Below are 22,764 nucleotides of genomic sequence, written 5' to 3' on the forward strand. Positions count from 1 at the left end.
CATTTGTGTCTTTTTATATGCCTTTTTTCTGAATACTTTTATGGTTTATTTTTAAGCAAAAATTTTTTTTAGAAAAATACGCATTTTTTATAAGCTGCCATGTGTGTCTAAAAGTATTTTTTTAACTGATTACGTTCGTTATAAATAAATCCCGCCTTTGCTTTTAAATATTTATCTCTAGTTTTATACTGCTTTTACCACCGGTGGTCGCTCTGATCTTATCTGTTTTTTCTAAATATATATATATATATATATATATATATATATATATGTATATATATATATATGTATATGTGTGTGTATAGCCTCCAACATGACCCATTCCATACATGTTTATACTGTATAGCATTTGTGTATCTACAGTATATACACTTGTTTAATGGACCAGGTATATGCTGGTTCACCTTAGTCTCAACCCCCACGCTTGGCTCCACCCCTCTCTGGAAACCCCCCCCCCCCCCTGTAAATCCTGCGTTTGCCCCTGCACTCATCTATTCTTAACAACTGATTCTGTCTTTCAGTTTACCCATCCATCCATGCTTCAAGCCATCCTAAGTACCATGGCAAGAATGACGTTCTTCTTTTTATTCCCCACAATACATTTCAATTGACTCACCCTCACCTGCAGCACAAAGCACTCAACAACATCACTCCTTTATACACTTCAAACTAGGGATCGCCATCTAAGGCTTAACCATCGATGGTCTCCATTGATGGTGCCACCTGTGATTTTCACCCAATGGACCACGTTAGATCAAGATAAAATGAATGGCAATTCTCACACCCTTGACACACCAGAAAAATATGTGGGCAACTATATATGTTAATATTGTAGTGGTGCCAATAATACCAACGCAAATAAATGGTCAACATATGCTAACTAAAATAATAAGTGGGAGTATATCTTATAATTAAAAAGGCACAACTTTGGTATAGAAAGGGAGGAGACATTTTCTTTTTACCCTAATAGCACTGGCGTATCTATAATGGGTGTAGTATGTGAAATGCACATGGCCGCTGGGGTCCAGGGGGGGCCCACACTGAACACCCTGCACCCATTTTTTTCAAGACTTACCCTCCGGAGTCATATGCAGCATCAGCAGCGCTACAGAAACCACCAGGAAAATGGTGCAGCAGCCATTTTCCTGGCATTTCGTACATGCCCAGTAGGAAAATCACTGGTAAAATGGCCACCACACCATTCTCCTGAAGACCTGTGCATGCACACAAGCCTCTCCTCTTTTGATTCGCCCCTGCCTGGTACCCAGAAGTCAGTTAGCCAATACTACACAACATTGGCCCAGGCATCACTAGGTGCGGAGGACAGGGAATGATGAACAGACAACTGATATATGGGAGGGAGATTTTTTTGTTTTTATTGTGATAAATATAATTTTATTGTGTAAAATGTTGTTACAGCTATTTGTGGTTTGTTTTCTAGTGATTTTACTTTAATAAATCAGATGGCTTTCATGGCAAAATACAACAATTTCCACAAAGTGCCTCTATTTTGTTCTTATTTATGTTTATGTCCAAATTGAAGCTGCTATATGAACTGCACCCATCTCTGAAGCAGGGCCTAAATGAGGGAACACTATCTTATTTGATACAAGATCGGGGAGATATGGGCTTTAGATCCCCTATCAGTGAAAAAAAATACTATGTTTGTACTGTTTCCGCTATTGTCTAATGATTACCAGACAATAGCTACTAAAGGGGACATTGCTTGAAAGAGAATACTCCCTTTTTTTCGAGACAGATGTGTGTATGGGCCAGAATGGGGGAGATAGGACACATCTATGGAAAACTTTTTTTTTCCATAGCTCTTGCTGATATTGGGGGTCATTCCGAGTTGATCGCTCGCTAGCAGTTTTTAGCAGCCGTGCAAACGCTATGCCGCCGCCCACTGGGAGTGCATTTTAGCTTAGCAGAAGTGCAAACGAATGTATCACAGAGAGCATGCAAAAAAAATTTGTGCAGTTTCAGAGTAGCTGAAAACCTACTCAGCGCTTGCGATCACTTCAGACTATTCAGTTCCGGATTTGACGTCACACACCCGCCCAGCGTTCGCCCAGCCACACCTGCGTTTTTTCTGGCACGCCTGCGTTTTCCCAAACACTCCCTTAAAATGGTCAGTTGCCACCCAGAAACGCCCACTTCATGTCAATCACTCTGCGGCAACCAGTGCGACTGAAATGCATCACTAGACCCTGTGCAAAATTACATCATTCGTTGTGCCTGTAAGTCGCGTGTGCACATTGCACCGCAGACGCATGCGCAGAACTGCCATTTTTTAGCCTGATCGCTGCGCTGCGAACAAATGCAGCTAGCGATCAACTCGGAATGACCCCCATTGTCTTCATGTTTTTAAAACAATGATAGGTGGTTGGGTGATGTTGGCATGCATGTGCACTCACTGAGAGGACTCAGAGGCGCACGTGGGTCCCGACAGTCTTTAGGATTGGAAGGGCTCATTCTCCACAGTCTTGATGTCTACCCAGGGAATGAGCTTCTGTCCTCTGCAGTAAAGTTGTTAAACAATCTTTCCTGCAATAAGAAACCTCATTTTTATTAGAGATGAGCGGGTTCGGTTCCTTGAGATCCGAACCCCCCGAACTTCACCTATTTTACACGGTTCCAAGGCAGCTTCGGATCTTCCCGCCTTGCTTGGTTAACCAGAACGCGCCCGAACATCATCATCCCGCTGTCGGATTCTTGCAAGATTCGTATTCTATATAAAGAGCCGCGCGTCGCCGTCATTTTCACTCGTGCATTGGAGATTGAACGGAGAGGACGTGGCTACGTTCTCTCCCTGAAAAGCTCCGTAGTCTGTGCTCAGTGTGCTGCAAATATCTGTGCTCAGTGTGCTGCAAATATCTGTGCTCAGTGTGCTGCAAATATCTGTGCTCAGTGTGCTTCATTTTGGTGACCAACAGTATATAGTTGTACAGTACATGATTAGGCCATTGCTGTAGTATCTTGCAGTTCAGTGTCACTGCAAGTATCCATTCCATATCTGTGCTGCATTTTGTGAGCAGTATATATTATTATAATTATTACAGTGCAGCATTTTGGTGACCAACAGTATATAGTTGTACAGTACATGATTAGGCCATTGCTGTAGTATCTTGCAGTTCAGTGTCACTGCAAGTATCCATTCCATATCTGTGCTGCATTTTGTGAGCAGTATATATTATTATAATTATTACAGTGCAGCATTTTGGTGATCAACAGTATGTAGTTGTTCAGTACATTAGGCCATTGCTGGAGTGCAGTATCTTGCAGCTCTGTGTCACTGCAAGTATCCATTCCATATCTGTACTGTATTTTTGTGAGCAGTATATTATATAGTATTACAGTGCAGCATTTTGGTGACCAACAGTATATAGTTGTACAGTACATTAGGCCATTGCTGTATCTTGCAGCTCTGTGTCACTGCAAGTATCCATTCCATATCTGTGCTGCATTTTTGTGAGCAGTATATATAGTATTACAGTGCAGCATTTTGGTGACCAGCAGTATACATATATAGTACAGTACAGTAGGCCATTACTGTATCTTGCAGCTCTGTGTCACTTCTAGTATCCTGATTAGTGCTCAATATCTGCTGCATTGCTGTGACCAGTATATATACTGTACTGAGCGATGTGTGTTATACACCTGGTGATTATACATCCTATAATCTGTACTGAGCGATGTGTGAGATACACCTGGGGATTATACACCCTATATACTGTACTGTGTGATGTGTGAGATACACCTGGGGATTATACACCCTATATTATTATTATCCTTTATTTATATGGCACCACAAGGGTTCTGCAGCGCCCAATTACAGAGTACATAAATGATCAAACAGGAAAACAGCAACTTACAGTTGATGACAGTATAGGACAAGTACAGGGTAAATACACATAGTTACATCAGCAGATGACACTGGAATAAGTATCAGGTGGCAGAAGACTGCTGGATGTGGTACAGTTGAAGATTATTAAAGTAAGACAAAGGATAAGCACATGAGGGAAGAAGGTCCTGCTCGTGAGAGTGCTTACAATCTAAAGGGGAAGGGTAGACAGACATGGGTGACACAGATGGGGTACATAGAGAACGTGGAACAGAGGGTTAGGATGAGATTTGGCTTGGTTTGGTGAAGAAGTGGACCCCCAGAAGGCACAAGTCAATACTTAACATTGCAACATTTTACTGGGCTATGCAGGAGATAATTAAAAATAGGGAAAAAAAAAAAAAAAGAATCGATAACTTCTACCGCTTTCAAAAAGGTAAATGGAAGCTGAAATAATGGACAACTACCTCATGGAAGCCAGATACAGTATACCAAACAGTACTTAGCAGAGTTAGGAATGAGTGCCTATGAAATACAGTAACATTTTGTCATAATATTTCAGAAACTGCATGGCTGGTCTCTTGCACTCTTTTGCTCTAATACACCACCTGCTTTAGGATTTATATTCAAAAACATTATGTCTCCATAATCCCTAAAACGTCAGTCTTCTTGGAAAGTGGTTTGTTCCTTTGTAAGGGAAAGAGAACAAACGTTCTCAAACAACGGTTTCTCAATTTCTTTTTCCTCTGGGAAGGGATAGTGGATTCGCAGGAATATCTGAGCATTTCTGGAATCAGAAAGCAGCGACTTTCTACAAATGTTTACGAATAATTCCAGTGATTTTGTCATTTTCTTCCAGTGATTTGGACCAATAATACCATTGATTAGAACAAATAATTCCAGTGATTTTGTCATTTTCTTCCAGTGATTTGGACCAATAATACCATTGATTAGAACGAATAATTCCTGTGATAATGAGGTGTTTGTGTTGCTTAGCTTAGCCGTCCAGTGACCACAGTGCACCTCTTTTTCTCTTTTCATTGCATCATGTGCTGTTTGGGGCCAATTTTTTGAAGTGCCATCCTGTCTGACACTGCAGTGCCACTCCTAGATGGGCCAGGTGTTTGTGCCGCCCTCTTGGGTCACTTTGTTTAGTCATCCAGTGACCTCGGTGTAAATTTTAGGACTAAAAATAGTATTGTGAGGTGTGAGGTGTTCAGAATAGACTGGAAATGAGCGGAAATTGTGGTTATTGAGGTTAATAATACTATAGGATCAAAATTACCCCCAAATTCTATGATTTAAGCTGTTTTTGAGGGTTCTTTGAAAAAAAAAAAAACACCTGAATCCAAAACACACCAGAATCCGACAAAAAATTTTCAGGGAGGTTTTGCCAAAAGGCGTCCGAATCCAAAACACGGCCGCGGAACCGAATCCAAAACCAAAATACAAAACCCGAAAAATTTCCGGTGCACATCTCTAATTTTTATACTGCACTTTGAAAAGGATGCCCACACTCCATCACAATTAATATTATTTATTATTACCAGATATTTATATAGCGCACACATATTCCGCAGTGCTTTACAGAGAATATTTGGCCATTCACATCAGTCCATGCGCCAGTGGAGCTTACAATCTATAATCCCTACCATGTGTACACACACACACACACACACACACACACACACACACACACACACACACACACACTAGGGATAATTTTGTTTAGAGCCAATTAACCTACCAGTATATTTTTGGATTCTGGGAGGAAACCAGAGTGCCCAAAGGAAACCCACGCAAGGATGGGGACAATATACAAACTCCACACAGTTAGGGCCATTGTGGGAATTGAACCCATGACCTCAGTGCTGTGAGGCAGTAATGCTAACCATTACACAGTCTGTGCTGCCCATTGTGCTTCAGACATCCACACTCTTTGCTGGAATTGATGATACACCAGCTCAGGTGCATCACCACTAAGGAATGTCTTGTACTTTGTAAGGTTCTCTATTTTATGATGTGCAAGAAGTTGGGAAGATACAGGAATACTGACATACTGGACAATGGCATCTTCTTTATAATTTAAGAAAAATGAAAAAACGGAAGTGAGTCTTGAACAAAAACCTGATTATACATAGGTTACACTCCCAAAAACATTCAGATACTAAACCCTTGGTTTTCTTCCAGACCACACTTTAGTTGGTGTTTTGTCTTTTAGTGCAACTGTGGGAGCACAAGTCTTCAGGTAGACTGCTGTTGACACTGCTTCCACCCAAAAATGCATTTTAGGCCTTGTCACCTACTTGGACTTCTACAGACATTAACTGCTGGACTATAGATATCATTTTGTCAATGTAGTCATTCATACTTACTGTAACTTGGTTTTGTATAATACACCTCTGAGATTATTTCTTCTTATCAGATCCCCATCCTCATATGTTGCCTGCAGGACTGTCCACATGTCTTTTGCTGAAACGTGTGCTACTGTGCATCTAGGTGCTTGGGGCCTGTGCGCCTAATGCTTTTGTGCCTGGGCCCATAACCTGTTGAATATGTGTATGGTAGTAGCAGAATAACCATTGGGGATACATTCAGGATGCTAGCGGTCGGGATGCCGGCTCTTGAAATCCCAGCAACAGTATCCCAACACATGGCCAGAAGACCAGCACCGGACTTCCAACATCAGTCAAGATGCTGATGCAGGAATCCCAACAGCCGGCATACCAATCGTAAGTATGCTGCATACTGTTAGGGTTAAGCTGTGGGAGGGGGGTTAGGTTTAGGCACCACTGGGGAGGGTTATGGTTAGGTTGCAGGGAAGGGAGGGTAAGGGTTAGGTTTAGGCAGCGCCAGGGAGTTAGGGTTATGGTTGGTAGGGAAGGGGGGGTGGGGTGTAAATATACCTACTGAACCCCTGTCAGGTTTCCTTCCATTAGGATGCTGCTGTCAGTCTTCTGACCGCCGACATCCCAAACATCGGGCATGCATGTCACACCCATCCATTGTCATCAAAGAGAACATTACTTAACCAGTAGTATGATTTATTGAGCAGTAGTATGTTTGTACAAATGTAACAAGGACGCCACCCCATATTGGTTGAATCACGGGCAGTGCTGCATTTTCCCTTCAAACTGGAGTAGAGCAGACAGAACAGCATAATTGCTATACAGATCCCCGCTCCCACTATGTGCCTGCTGTTCCAAGAGACAATCAGAGGGCCTGTCAGCATCTGCCTGCCTTCCACCCCCTGTAGGCAGGGTAGGACTGGTCATCTGGTGCTTCTGGCAACTGTCAGAAGGGCCAATGGCTTGATTGAAGGGCCAGTCCAGCCATGCAGAGAGAATGGTGCTGGCCGAGCACTCTGCTCTGCTGCCCAGCTCACATTGACAGGAGCTGGCCGAGCTGCTCTGGCTCCCGGCTCTCTGCTCAGGTGCCCGGCATACAGAGACAAGCGGGTCTCCTGTGAGGCCAAGCCTGCCGTGACTTTTGCATGCACTACAATGCCATGGCTGCTAGATAGCCCCTGTCCATCCCTAACAGGCTGTGGCTGACTCTCCTGCTGCACCGCAACAGCCGGCCAGAGATCTCCACCTTCAATGTGGAGTCCGTGCAGCTCCCATCCCACAGACCGCTCCAGGGTTGCCACAGCTGGGCCAAGATGAAGCGACCTCCGCAGGTCCAGTACCTGGCCAAGGTTTGAGGTACCTGGCGCCGTTGAAGACTGACCACCCACTGCCCTGCTTTTCTACCTGCTCTGCTGCTGGTTTTTCATGAAGGTCTTTTTCGAGGAGGCGAAAGAGGTGGTTCTCCCAGTTTCAGCACCAATGGGGGTACTCCCTTTAGCAACATAGCTGGGCACCTCTCCAACTACAGCCAACACCTCCTGCAGAGTCCCATTCCCCCAACTGGCTGCCATTATCACTCCTCTCTCTCCTCTCTTGTGTTTCCCACAGGTCAGGCAGTTCTGGGTCAGGACAGGTCTGGGGTGTTTTTTTTCCAGGGGAGGACAGTGTGTGTTTTTTTAAGATTAAAAGTAATGATTATGGATATAGCCAGATGGGGGGCACCTTAGCATTTCTCATACAGGGTACTATAGGTGTGCCCTGGAGCCGTGAACATTGGGCATGACTTCTTTAAGATGAATGCAAGATATCTTCTATCTGCTGTGATAAGAGGACACAGAGCTACCACGGTAGTAGTAAAGCCGGTAAGCCTCGTGGTTGGTCTCTTGGTTAATGCGTTAAAATGTTACTAATATTTAGGACAGGGGCGCTTTAAGAGAGTGTGCACTCTCCAACTGGGCCCCTCCTCTCCAGTGTTGCCTCTCCAGTGTTGCAGTAGACTCTGGCATTGTGCCAGAGTCTACTGTACATGCGCAGGTCAGCTGGATTTTCCAACGCATGTCTATTGCCAAAGTACAAAGCAACAGAAAATAGCTGCCGGGGCCATTTTCCAAGTATTATTTGCTGCTCTGCAGCCAACACTGGGTCGATGGATAGGTGAGTATAGTTAAATGGGTGCAGGGTGTGAAGTGCGTGGGCCTCCCTGGATCCAGGGACCCATGTGCACTGAATACTGTGCATCTATTATATATATGCCGGTGATTTTGATATAAAAAAACAGAACCATTCATATTTAAAGATGCCTTGTTGACATTCTCATGTGGACACTATGGGTGGAATTCAATTGTTTGAAAACTCGGTTGGGTGTCTGTGTTTTCCTGTCTACAGAAACTCAACTGACTTTTCAAACAATTGAAAACCCCCCCTATGAATGACAAAATATAGCATACCTGCCACCAGTGAGCCTGTCTCAGTGGACCTTGCAGACATACAATCCTCATTGTGCTATATTTCCGTAAATTCAGTTATGGTTACATATTTATAGTGTGCTTGGGGATAACGGGGGGGGGGGGGGGGGGGGGGGGGGGGGTGGGGGGGGGGGGGGGGGGGGTGGGGGGGGGGGGGGGGGGGGGGGGAAACAGCTCCCCTCTCTGTCTGTTGTTTGCTTGTGACCCCTCCCCTTTTAGCACCTGATATATAATTCTCTCCAGGAATGATTGAGCAGCTGCCACATGGCCCTATGTGGGCACTGCCATTATGTAGTGTTAGGACTGCTGATATCGGAGAAGCTTTGACACAGCTCAGCAGCTAAACATGTCTTTGCAAACATATGCAACCAATTTTTCTGAAATTCTATTACCAGATAGGTTCAGATATGGTACAGATTTTTAGTGTGCTGGGGGAATAACAGGGGGGAAAAAGCTGTCTGCTGTTAGTTTGTGACCCCTCCCCCTTTTAGCACCTGATATATAATTATATCCAAAAAAGGATTGAGCAGCTGCCACTGTTTGTTTGCATATGTAAGAAGGCATTGAATGGGAGCATTTGGAATGCATGCTGTTCCTTGTAGTGCTAATGGGAGATCCTGAGGGTGGCTCCCAGGTAAGCTGGCCCTCTGTCTGGATGCATTTCAGTATGAGCCTTTATCATGAGGCCTTACTGTTGACAAATCACATGGCCCTATGTGTGCACTGCCATTATGCAGTGTTAGGACTGCTGATATCGGAGAAGCCTTGATGCAGCTCAGCAGCTAAACATGTCTTTGCAAACGCATGCAACCAATTTCTCTGAAATTCTATTATCAGATAGGTTCAGATATGGTCACAGATTTTTCGTATGTATACCAGGAGGATAAAAAGCACCCCCCTCACTGTCTGCTGTTTGTTTGTGACCCCTCCCCCTTTCTAACACCTGATATATAATTATCTCCAGGAATTATTGAGCAGCTGCCACTGTTTGTTTGCATGTGTGAGAAGGCATTGAATGGGAGCAGCATTTGGAAGGCATACTGTTCCTAGTAGTGCTAATGGGAGATCCTGGGGGTGGCTCCCAGGTAAGCTGGCCCTCTGTCTGGATGCGTTTTAGTATGAGCCTTTATCATGAGGCCTTACTGTAGACCAGGGCTGGCCAAACCGGTCTTCGAGATCTACCAACAGTTCATGTTTTCCAGGCCTGCTGGAGACCTGAAAGAATTGTCAGTTAGGAATGAATGCAGCACATCTTAATTAGTAATGACTACACCTGTGCACCAGCTAGGTGGTCTGGAAAATGTGAACTGTTGGTAGATCTCGAGGACTGGTTTGGCCAGCCCTGCTGTAGACAAATCACATGGCCCTATGTGGGCATTGCCATTATTTAGTGTTAGGAGTGCTGATATCGGAGAAGCCTTGATGCGGCTCAGCAGCTAAACATGTCTTTGCAAATGCATGTGACCAATTTCTCTGAAATTCTATTACTATATTTCTGTAAATTCAGTATATCATACTTTTTTTTGCATTATTCAATAAATTATACAGCATAATTTTTGTTTTGTTTTTGTTTTACTGCCATCCAATACTGGTGCCCACACTGGCAGGATGACAGACAGTGCAGCTACTAGGAGAAAATGCTGTTTGAAAATAACTATTATATGATAAAGTTAAATCTACACTCACATGTTGCCTACCTATACCATAGATATGTTCTGTATACCATAGAGATGTACTGTATACCATAGAGATGTACTGTATACCATAGAGATGTACTGTATAAGATAGCAATTGTATTTGCATTTGCTCTCTCACTTCATAATAACCAGATCTGATCTCAGATGACAGGAACCACCGTTGCTGATAACTCTGCCTCAGTAATCTTCTGCACATCCAGCAAGTAGTGACAAACATCCATCTATTGCGGGACGTTTTTTTGTTGCAGAATCCATGTGTGTTTAAGTCTCATGAAATAAATCTGTGTGTTATTTTAACTACATCGGTCTGCTGGTCTCCTGTCTACAACGTGTGGGAGATGAATAAAGAAACCTTTCAGTGCACTCGAGACTGACTTTTAATGTAAGTCTTATTCCTATTGCCTGCTGTTTTTAAAAAAAAAATGATCTTTTACTCTGCTATCAATATAAAAGATACCTTTATGGGAATGCGAGACTGAATTTGAAAGTGAGTGTCTTTCTGATTATGTTGAATCGTCCTGAAGACCCCATTGGAACAGCTCGCATTACAGCTTAGTCAGACGTTTTATATAACGTTTTTATTGTTTCTATTGTAAAACAGTAATAGCGCTGGTTTTTATCTCTCTTTTTACATACAAACATTTGCACTTGTGGAATTTTTGAGGGTGAATTCCATTGATTTAAAACCAGCTGCCTATATAACAGCGCAGGGCTGCATTCACTACATTTCTTCCACTATGATAATTATTTGATGAGCAAAAATGATTGCATGCAGTCGGGTCAGTATCTGCATCTTTTTCCAATTACACGTCTGCGACTTTATGCAAATTTATCTACAAAGCCCCTCCCCTGGTGTAATGACCCATCTCTGTAACCCCAATCAGAGCCGGCCCTAACCAATATGATGCCCTAGGCAAAAGTTTGTCTGGTGCCCCCTAGCACCACCACTGGTTCCACCTCTGACCCTGCACTTCTTTCCCAGCACCATCACCCCTCACCCATAGCAGTCCTCATTTTGGTCCTCCTAGTCCCTATATTTTAAATAGGAACAGTACGTACATTCGGCGCACAGCCCAAAAAGGGGCGTGTTCTTGCTGGGAAGGGGCATGTCCACTCAATAGTACCCCAAATTCAAATTACACCGCACAGTACTGCAACTTTATTCACATTTTATCATGCGATAGTGTCTCTTATTCACGTTACATCCCACAGTAGTATCACTTTACCTTATATACGTTACTCCTCACAGTAGAGCCCCTTATTCACATTACATCTCACTGAATTGCTCCTTATTCACATTATACCACACTATATTGCTCTTTATTCACATTAGACCACACCAGTAGTGCCCTTTCTATACGCAACGCCACATAGTAGAGCACCTTATACACATAATGCCACACATCAGTAATACATTTATACACATAATTCCACACCAGTAGTGCCCTTTCTATACGTTATGCCACGCAGTAGAGCACCTTATATACATATGCCGCACATTATTAGTGCACTTATACACATAATGACACACATAATTCCCCTTACACATATGCCGAACACTACTACACAACCAACCCACCCGCAAACAGCACTCACACGGCCGCTAACACTGTGACCTCTGCCTCTGCCTGGATACAGATTTGTCCTCATACATCTTTCCTCAATACGCCATGCAGCAGGAGATGCCTGGCGTGTGTCAGCTGCCAGCTCTGCTAATGTCAGGCACTTTTTTTGGATGAAAATGCATCTTATTTGCATTGCTATGTGGCTAGGATGTACTGTACAAGCAGCTTCTGATGATTAAAATGATATGTAGCATGCCTATATACTGTGTGTGACTGTGTGTGCTACGTTAAAGTGGTTTCCAGGAATACACTATTATGTAACATTTTGTATGCAAATACAGCGGCTGTCACACACAGAATATAGGCATGCTGCATATCATTTTAATCAGCAGAAGCTGCCTATGCCCCTGGGTATACCAAATGCCCTAGGCATTTGCCTAGTTTGCCTATGCCTAGGGCCAGCTCTGTCCCCAATTCAAATTACACCACACAGTAGCACAATCTTATTCACATTACCACAGAAGTGCCGCTTATACACAAAATGCCCACAGTAGTAGTGCCGCTTATATGCAGAATTCCCACAGTAGTAGTGCCCTTACACATAATGGTGGTCATTCCGAGTTGTTCGCTCTGTAATTTTCTTTGCATCGCAGCGATTTTCCGCTTATTGCGCATGCGCAATGTTCGCACTGCGACTGCGCCAAGTAAATTTGCTATGGAGATTGGTATTTTACTCACAGCATTACGAGGTTTTTTCTTCGTTCTGGTGATCGTAATGTGATTGACAGGAAGTGGGTGTTTCTGGGCGGAAACAGGCTGTTTTATGGGAGTATGTGAAAAAACGCTACCGTTTCTGGGAAAAACGCGGGAGTGGCTGCAGAAACGGAGGAGTGTCTGGGCGAACGCTGGGTGTGTTTGTGACATCAAACCAGGAACAACAAGCACTGAACTGATCGCAGTGGCAGAGTAAGTCTCGAGCTACTCAGAAACTGCACAGAGAAGTCTTTTCGCAATATTGCGAATCTTTCGTTCGCAATTTTGAGAAGCTAAGATTCACTCCCAGTAGGCGGTGGCTTAGCGTGTAAAATGCTGCTAAAAGCAGCTTGCCAGCGAACAACTCGGAATGAGGGCCAATGCTCACAATAGTAGTGCCCCTTATACACATCTCTGCCTCTGTCACTTCAGCAGCTCACTGCCTGTCTCCCTCCAGCAGCTCCATGCCCTGTATCCCTCCAGCAGCTTCCCCACCTCTCTTGTCCCTCCAGCCCCTTCTCATCTTGTCATGTACAGAGCCTGTTCCTCTTCATGGCTCTCCTTCATGTCAGCAGCGGAGACAGCATGACATCACATATACCGTGCCGGAAAAGGAAGCCACTGGGTGTGTGAGTGCCAGAAGGGGTGGGCTGTAGATGTAGGAGGACCATGGAGCCACCAGGACCTGAGGAAGAGGGAGGTGGGAGCCACCAGGACCTGAGGAAGGGGGAGGTGGCTGCAGCTAATCAGTAACACTAGCGCCACCTGCATCATCTATTGCTGTAGGTGGTGGGGCCGGCTTTTCTGCTGGAATTACTGTGCAGGGCAATGGAGGTGTTGGAACTAGTTAGCCTGGAGGTGTTGGAACTAGTTCCCCCCCACCACCACCACTTATACCCCTGCTTACAAGGCATGGTTTTGCCTTGTAAGTGATTGCCCCTTTAAAAAAACTTTCAAGATCGGCCAGCAGCTCGCACCTTCGGCGATCTCGGTAGTCATTACATCTGGCCCCAAGGCTTGTAACATCTCCCCTCCTGCGTGAGATGTATTACAGAATTAGTTTGAGTTTATATAACACTATTCTGCAATTTGCAAAAAAAAAGACAAAAATCCAAAACAAGGGCCCTCATTCCGAGTTGTTCGCTCGCAAGCCGATTTTAGCAGCATTGCACACGCTAAGCCGCCGCCTACTGGGAGTGAATCTTAGCTTCTTAAAATTGCGAACGAAAGAATCGCAATATTGCGATAAGACATCTCTGTGCAGTTTCTGAGTAGCTCGAAACTTACTCTGCCAGTGCGATCAGTTCAGTGCTTGTCGTTCCTGGTTTGACGTCATAAACACACCCAGCGTACGTCCAGACACTCCTCCGTTTCTCCAGCCACTCCCGCGTTTTTCCCAGAAACGGTAGCGTTTTTTCACACACACCCATAAAACGGCCTGTTTCCGCCCAGAAACACCCACTTCCTGTCAATCACATTACAATCGCCTGAACGAAGAAAAAGCCGTGAGTAAAATACCTAACTGCATAGCAAATTTACTTGGCGCAGTCGCAGTGCGGACATTGCGCATGCGCACTAAGCGGAAAATCGCTGCAATGCGATGAAATTTACCGAGCGAACAACTCGGAATGACCACCAAAGTTTTTGGTAGATTCAAACTTGTGTTTTTAATGTATTTTGTAGTTACAAGATTATAGTATATCATGAAAGTAATTGTATATAACAAAATGATTTCTAAAGTTTCACATGTATCTGATACAGCTGATTTTGTTGCTAAAAATGTACGGAACATCTACAAAATTGTTGTATTAAAGTAATACTTCTATTTCTATCCGATCTGACCGCTTGACCCCGCGTGTGGTCTGTTAGTTATCAATTGATCTGCAGATATACAGTACCTGTAGACGGATCGCACAGGCTATTCTGCATACACACTGTCCGATCCGTTGTGACTGACGTCACAACTGGGTGGGCATTTACATGCACCTACCCAGCTGTTCTATCAATCACCGCACCGGTTTGTGCAGAAAGTGTACGGTCGGTTGGCTGACCGCCCATACACACAGAACGGTGCACCTGTATATCTGTACTATATATTGGTCATTGGCTGTGCTTCACAGTCGACGCGAGATGTCTGTGAACGAAGTCATTAACAGACATACAGTACACTGGCCGACGGGCTCACAATATATCGGCCGTTCATTTATATTGGCCAGTGTGTACCCAGCATTAGACAGTTATAAGGTTGACAGTCAATACGTTGACACCACAGGGTCAACAGTCAAAAAGTGGACAAGGTCAAAAAGTCATCAGTCAAACGGTCGACAAGGTCAAAAGGTCAACAGTCAAAATGCCAACAGGGTCAAAAGTTCTATATGAAAAAAGTTTACTTTTGGTTCGTTTCTGGTGTTATTTTGTGTTTTTAAACATAATTCACCCTAACTTGTTGAAATGCGTCCCATTGCAGAGGCAAAAGCAAGATCTAGTCGGGGGTTTCCGTGTGTATGTGTGAGTACAAACATATATATATATATATATATATATATATATATATTAGTGATGGACACCAGACATTTTTCGGGTTTTGTGTTTCGGATTCGGTTCCGCCGCCGTGTTTTGGATTCGGACATGTTTTGGCAAAACCTCCCTGAAATTTTTTTACAAAAAAAACTCAAAAACAGCTTAAATCATAGAATTTGGGCGTAATTTTGATCCCATAGTATTATTTACCTCAATAACCATAATTTCCACTAATTTCCAGTCTATTCTGAACACCTCACACCTCACAATATTATTTTTAGTCCTAAAATTTGCACCGAGGTTGCTGGATGACTAAACTAAGCGACCCAAGTGGCCGACACAAACACCTGGCCCATCTAGGAGAGGCACTGCAGTGTCAGACAGGATGGCACTTCAAAAAAATAGTCCCCAAACAGCACATGATGCAAAGAAAAAAAGAGGCGCACCAAGGTCGCTGTGTGACTAAGCTAAGCGACACAAGTGGCCGACACAAACACCAGGCCCATCTAGGAGTGGCACTGCAGTGTCAGACAGGATGGCACTTCAAAAAATAGTCCCCAAACAGCACACAAAAACTTAAATGCACCACAGGTATGGATGGATAGTATACTTGACGACACAGAGGTAGGTAGAGCAATGGCCTTCTGTACCGTACTGCTATATATTATATACTGGTGGTCAGCAAAAGTATGCACTGTACTCCTACTATATACTACAATGCAGCACAGATATGGAGCCTTTTTCAGGCAGAGAACGTATAATACTGGTGGTCACTGATCACTGGTTAGCAAAACTCTGCACTGTACTCCTCCTATATAATACTGGTGGTCCCCAGTCCCCACAATAAAGCAGTGTGAGCACAGATATATGCAGCACACTGAGCACAGATATGGAGCGTTTTTCAGGCAGAGAACGTATAATACTGGTGGTCACTGGTCAGCAAAACTCTGTACTGTACTCCTCCTATATAATACTGGTGGTCCCCAGTCCCCACAATAAAGCAGTGTCAGCACAGATATTTGCAGCACACTGAGCACAGATATGGAGCGTTTTTCAGGCAGAGAACGTAGATATTTGCAGCACACTGAGCACAGATATTTGCAGCACACTGAGCACAGATATGGAGCGTTTTTCAGGCAGAGAACGTAGATATTTGCAGCACACTGAGCACAGATATTTGCAGCACACTGAGCACAGATATTTGCAGCACACTGAACACAGATATGGAGCGTTTTTCAGGCAGAGAACGTAGATATTTGCAGCACACTGAGCACAGATATTTGCAGCACACTGAGCACAGATATTTGCAGCACACTGAACACAGATATGGAGCGTTTTTCAGGCAGAGAACGTAGATATTTGCAGAACACAGAGCACAGATATTTGCAGCACACTGTACAAAGAAAGAACTGAGAGGACGCAGACACATCTTCTCGTTATCATCTCCAAAGCACGAGTGAAAATGGCGTCAACGCGCGGCTCCTTATAGAATACGAATCTCGCGAGAATCCGAGAGCGGGCTGATGACGTTCGGGCGCGCTCGGGTTAACCGGGCAAGGCGGGAGGATCCGAGTATGCCTCAGAACCGTGTAAAATGGATGAAGTTCGGGGGGGTTCGGATTCCGAGGAACCGAACCCGCTCATCACTAATATATATATATATATATATATATATACACACACACACACACACACACACACACACACACACACACACACACATTTGTATATATATATATATATGGCACACACATTCATTCATACAGGCACACATATATACATGCAAACATACATACACAAGCACACAGAAACACGCATACATATATACATTCACACAAACTTCACATGCTGTATAGTGTATACACTACATATTTAAATATACTGTACAGTACTGTACCGTCCATCAGGGGCTGGGAGGCGGAAGCAGACTGGTGGCACTGTCTGGACGGAGGGAGCTGCTATGGCTGAGCATGCGCAGCCAGCAGCTCTCCCAGGACACTCTTTATACATAGCTCTCTGCTGCAGCAGCTCCGCTATCGCGGTCGCGTACGCGATCGTGATCGCGGATTTTACTGAGACGGAGACACTGCTGTCTCCGTCTCAAAAATGTAAATGTTGGCTCACCAGGGGGGATTTCCAGGTACTCGGAACCCCCCCCCCCCCTTGCGTGCGCCACTGCATTGCCGGCTCGCTTTGATCGCCATGCTTCGGGCAAGGTGGCTGTCTCCGTTCCGCTCACCACAAGGTTACTAAAGGTAATAGTTTGTGAGGTGGATAGTAAAATGCAGCAAAAGTTGTAAAAAGAGGAAAAATCCCGGAAAAACATGTGCTGACCTTTTTCATGTTGTCCATTTGACCGTGTTGAGCTTTTGATTGTTGACCCTAGAGCCCCGCAACTGCTAAAGAGTGCGCTGCCCGGGAATACAGCTTACAGCTTTCTGCGGCCTGTGAAAGTTACTCTCCAGGACACAGACAGAAGCACACCAAGACCTGCAGACCACCGGCGGGGAAGGGTGGGACTTCACATGGGATCTGTCAGGTTAAGTTAGAGAAAGTTTTCCACGCTTACCGTACATCTTAAAACAGGTGGACGTTCAAACATTACCTTTATCAAAAACGTTCTAAAAACGTCAGACCTTTAAAAACCTTTGTTTTCGTGTTATAGCTACCGCTGTTTGTATTGCATTAGTTATTTACACTAGAAGCACGTCAGCACTTTCATTTTTTGCTAATTAGCATCACAAAGTTTAATTTTGAGCTATAAACCAATTTTCATGGCTACAAAACCATGCAGTTGAGTTGCGCACCTTGGGTTGATTTCCAGTTGTACAGAAATTCCGCTATGCCTACATTACCACTTCCACCTCCAATATGCAGGAGACCATTGTTGACCTCAGTAACGGACACTGGTGGACGCAGTGACGTCATGGGGCTGGCTGAAAGAGTCACGAGCCCTCCAGTCTATTACTCTTGTGTCCCTAATGTCTGCCCAATGGTCCAACTCTAAATTTTGTGCACTTAATTATTGATGATGAGAATAATTTAGAATTATATTACCTCACTCAATATTTCTTAAGTACATGATTTCACCAACTGCACCACATAATGAAATCCAATTCAGCGTTACAGCATTACAGGTTGAGTATCCCTTATCCAAAATGCTTGGGACCAGAGGTATTTTGGATATCGGATTTTTCCGTATTTTGGAATAATTAGATACCATAATGAGATATCATGGTGATGGGACCTAAATCTAAGCACAGAATGCATTTATGTTACATATACACCTTATACACACAGCCTGAAGGTCATTTTAGCCAATATTTTTTAGAACTTTGTGCATTAAATAAAGTGTGTCTACATTCACACAATTCATTTATGTTTCATATACACCTTATATACACAGCCTGAAGGTCATTTAATACAATATTATTAATAACTTTGTATATTAAACAAAGTTTGTGTACATTGAGCCATCAAAAAACAAAGGTTTCACTATCTAACTCTCACTCAAAAAAGTCCGTATTTCGGAATATTCCGTATTTCGGAATATTTGGATATGGGATACTCAACCTGTATTTGCAAGCGCTAAAGTTATTGTGAAGTTGGGCAGCTGGACATAAATTTATACACAGTACTTTTGTGTAGTAGGGTCAAAAAAATTTGGCCTTATTGTCCAAATGATTTAATTGTTTTGGACACTAATCACTAATCTATTCCACAGCAGCAGAGAATTGCATTATTCTGCATGTATAGTCGTCACATAACACAAAAGCCGCGCGTTGCTGTTCACAGGCCTAAAGCATATCATCTTCTAATTAACGTATCAGAGCATAGTACATGCAGACAGAAAAGGAAATGATCATATGGAGCCAGTGTGTACTGAGGGCAGCTGCACCGTCGTTATCATCTTCAAGTGGTCCAAAGTGCTTTTCATTTAAGTACTCAAACAATGACACCATGGAGATCCACGTTTCCTCACAAGTGGGTTCAATTTGATCAGCTGGCAGCTCAAAGGCGAAGGATCCCTCGTCTCTCAGCTCATAGACGTAACTGAACGGAATATCCTGATCACTTGCCCAGTCTGCCGAAGATCCGGAGGTGTGATCTGAAAAAAAAGAAGAGGAGAATGTAAAAGGAAGAGAAGTATAAAACGGTATCTGGTCTAAAAGTCAACAGTCAAAAGGTCAATGGTCAATCAAAACGCATTAGGCCAGAGGTTCTCAAACTCGGTCCTCAGGATCCCACACAGTGCATGTTTTGCAGGTAACCCACCAGGTGCACAGGTGTATTAATTTAATTACTCACTGACACATTGTAAAAGGTCCACAGGTGGAGCTAATTATTTCACTTGCGTTTCTGTGAGGAGACCTGCAAAACATGCACTGTGTGGGCCCCCGAGGACCGAGTTTGAGAACCTCTGCATTAGGCCAACATGTAAAAAATAGACAGTACAAAAGGTTGACAGGTTTTAAAAGGTTGACATGACAATGGCTATTTTTTTTTCTATCTAGTGCATTTACACATAGTACATACAGGCTTACTGAAGTCAAATATATATATATATTATGCAGTGCACGCTGTCCCATACCATATACACTTGGAATCTGGAGGGTGTGCTCCTGTGTGATCTATGTACAGTACTGTAAGAAATGATGGGTAAGCAACACTTTACCTATGGTGCTATAAGTACTTCTACTATTACTTGCCCAAATTTGGGGGAATGTCTGCTGGGTTCCATGAAAGTGGGCAATACTTATGCAACCCGGCGCGCAACAGCGCTTTTTTGGTTAAAGTGAATTGAATTGTGTCATCATGGCCCCGCCTCCAGCGACACAAAAACAATGTTATGGGGCTTCCCCACTGCCTAACCCTAACCCTCCCCTTCTATGTGCCTAACCCTAACCCCCCCTTCCCCGCTGCCTAAACCTAACCCTCCCCTTCTATGTGCCTAACCCTAACCCTCCCTTCCCCGCTGCCTAAACCTAACCCTCCCCTTCTATGTGCCTAACCCTAACCCTCCCTTCCCCGCTGCCTAAACCTATCCCTCCCCTTCTATGTGCCTAACCCTAACCCTCCCTTCCCCGCTGTCTAAACCTAACCCTCCCCTTCTATGTGCCTAACCCTAACCCTCCCTTCCCCGCTGCCTAAACCTAACCCTCCCCTTCTATGTGCCTAACCCTAACCCTCCCTTCCCCGCTGCCTAAACCTAACCCTCCCCTTCTATGTGCCTAACCCTAACCCTCCCTTCCCCGCTGTCTAAACCTAACCCTCCGCTTCTATGTGCCTAACCCTAACCCTCCCTTCTCCACTGCCTAAACCTAACCCTCCCCTTCTATGTGCCTAACCCTAACCCTCCCTTCCCCGCTGTCTAAACCTAACCCTCCCCTTCTATGTGCCTAACCCTAACCCTCCCTTCCCCGCTGTCTAAACCTAACCCTCCCCTTCTATGTGCCTAACCCTAACCCTCCCTTCCCCGCTGCCTAAACCTAACCCTCCCCTTCTATGTGCCTAACCATAACCCTCCCTTCCCCGCTGCCTAAACCTAACCCTACCCCTTCTATGTGCCTATCCCTAACCCTCCCTTCCCCGCTGCCTAAACCTAACACTCCCCTTCTATGTGCCTAACCCTCCCTTCTCCAGTGCCTAACCCTAACCCTACCCCTTCTATGTGCCTAACCCTAACCCTCCCTTCTTCGCTGCCTAACCCTAACCCTCCCCTTCTATGTGCCTAACCCTAACCCTCCCTTCCCCGCTGCCTAAACCTAACCCTCCCCGCTTGGTGCCTAACTCTAACATCCCTTTTTGTGTGCCTAACTCTAACCCTCCCTTGTGGGTGCCTAACCTTATCCGTCCTGGGTGGTGCCTCACCCTCCCTTCCCCGCTGCCTAAACCTAACCCTCCCCGCTTGGTGCCTAACTCTAACATCCCTTTTTGTGTGCCTAACTGTAACCCTCCCTTGTGGGTGCCTAACCTTATCCGTCCCGGGTGGTGCCTCACCCTCCCTTCCCCGCTGCCTAAACCTAACCCTCCCTGCCTGGTGCCTAACCCTCCCTTCCCCGCTGCCTAAACCTAACCCTCCCCGCCTGGTGCCTAACCCTCTCTTCACTGCTGCCTAAACCCAGGGCCGGATTAAGCATTGGGGGAGCCTGGGGCACTTAACACAGGGGGGCCCAGGGGAAAGTGGGTGTATATTACAATGTGCCTGGACTTCCCTATTAATATATGATTGGTGTCACCTGTGTTTAGCTATTTAATTGATAAGAAAGGTATTTCAAAATAGGTGATTGCAATTATAATTTAAGAGGAAAGTCCATGTAGAGAGCATTTTATCCCTCCTGGAATGGGTCATGTTGAAAGTATGGATTGTGAATATTAAATTTACACTAATGGTGTATATTATATTTAAACTAATAGTTGGTTACTGTCCATAGCCCCACCTAATTAAGACAACAATTTTATAAAGTTTTTCTGAAGTGGAGCAAAGACAACTTAAACAACCTTAAAACACACATTGAAAAATAAAATTATAATTTATTTTGCAAGAATTCAATAGCAGCAGCCTTTGTGCTACTTACACACTGGGGCAGGGCTCAGGAGGACTCTCTGTTTGTGTTTCTCTCTAGACCTGAATGCTCTCATTAGCTAGCAGGTAACATAAGACCCAGACACCCATGTGGGAAGGAGGAGAAGCTGAGATTCCTGGGTCACTTACAGCTCTCTCCCCCCTCCTATCTCTCATCTGGTTGGGAAGCTCCATTGGTATCTCATGAAACCTCTGCCTGTACTGCACACTGCACAAGAGGGAGAGCTAGTGATGTCGGTGTGCTCCCGCTGGGGGGCCCCTGACAGAGGGGGGCCCAGGGTACAGTATGCTCTGCATCCCCCCTTAATCTGGCTATCTCTAAACCTAACCCTCCCCGCCTGATGCCTAACCCTCCCTTCCCCGCTGCCTAAACCAAACCCTCCCCGCATGGTGCCTAACCCTAACATCCCCTTTTACGTGCTTAACCCTAACCCTCCCATCCCGGTGCCTAACCCTAACTTTCCGGCGCTGCAGCCTAACCCTAACCCCCCTTCTGCAGCCTAAACCTAAACATCCCCCTGCGGCAGGACTGCAGTGCGTCCCGCTCTCAACACGATCAGGATGCCGGCTGTCAGTATCTGGTGTCGGTATAGTGATGCCAGGTTTCTGTCCTCCCTCGGGATCCTGGTGTTGGTATATTGACTGCCGGGATCCCGTTCGTCTAGAAGCTAATTGCTTCCCGTCCTCATACACTGTGGAATCAGTCGCAATAAAATGCCCCAATCAGTGCGCCATGCCCTGTGCAACTCTGCCACGCGGTGGGATATATTTTACTAAAAGGCGATTTTTGTCAATGTTTGGTCTATGTTTGGCTGATTTTTGATCAATTTTGTGTTTAAGGGTCTAAATCACACATTTAATAACAGATGTTACTTCAATGCTGATTGGTTGCCATGGGCAACTTCTCCACTGGCTCACTTCTCCACTCTTATCACTGCTTTGTAAATGTATCCCTTAATCACACGTTTAATAACAGATGATTTTTG

At 44.6% G+C, this 22,764-nt stretch overlaps 1 protein-coding gene across 1 annotated transcript in view; it reads right to left on the bottom strand.

Annotated features, from left to right (window-relative positions):
* Window positions 1–19,010: 19,010 nt before the first annotated feature.
* Window positions 19,011–22,764, bottom strand: part of LOC134943981 (carboxypeptidase O-like) — a 28,223-nt gene continuing 24,469 nt past the window's right edge. Inside the window, exon 9 of the mRNA XM_063932531.1 lies at window positions 19,011–19,300. Coding sequence (XP_063788601.1) covers window positions 19,011–19,300 — 290 coding nt within the window. The remainder of the gene's footprint in view (window positions 19,301–22,764) is intronic.

Source organism: Pseudophryne corroboree, chromosome 7 (genome assembly GCF_028390025.1).
Source record: "Pseudophryne corroboree isolate aPseCor3 chromosome 7, aPseCor3.hap2, whole genome shotgun sequence".
NCBI classification, from domain to species: Eukaryota; Metazoa; Chordata; class Amphibia; order Anura; family Myobatrachidae; genus Pseudophryne; species Pseudophryne corroboree.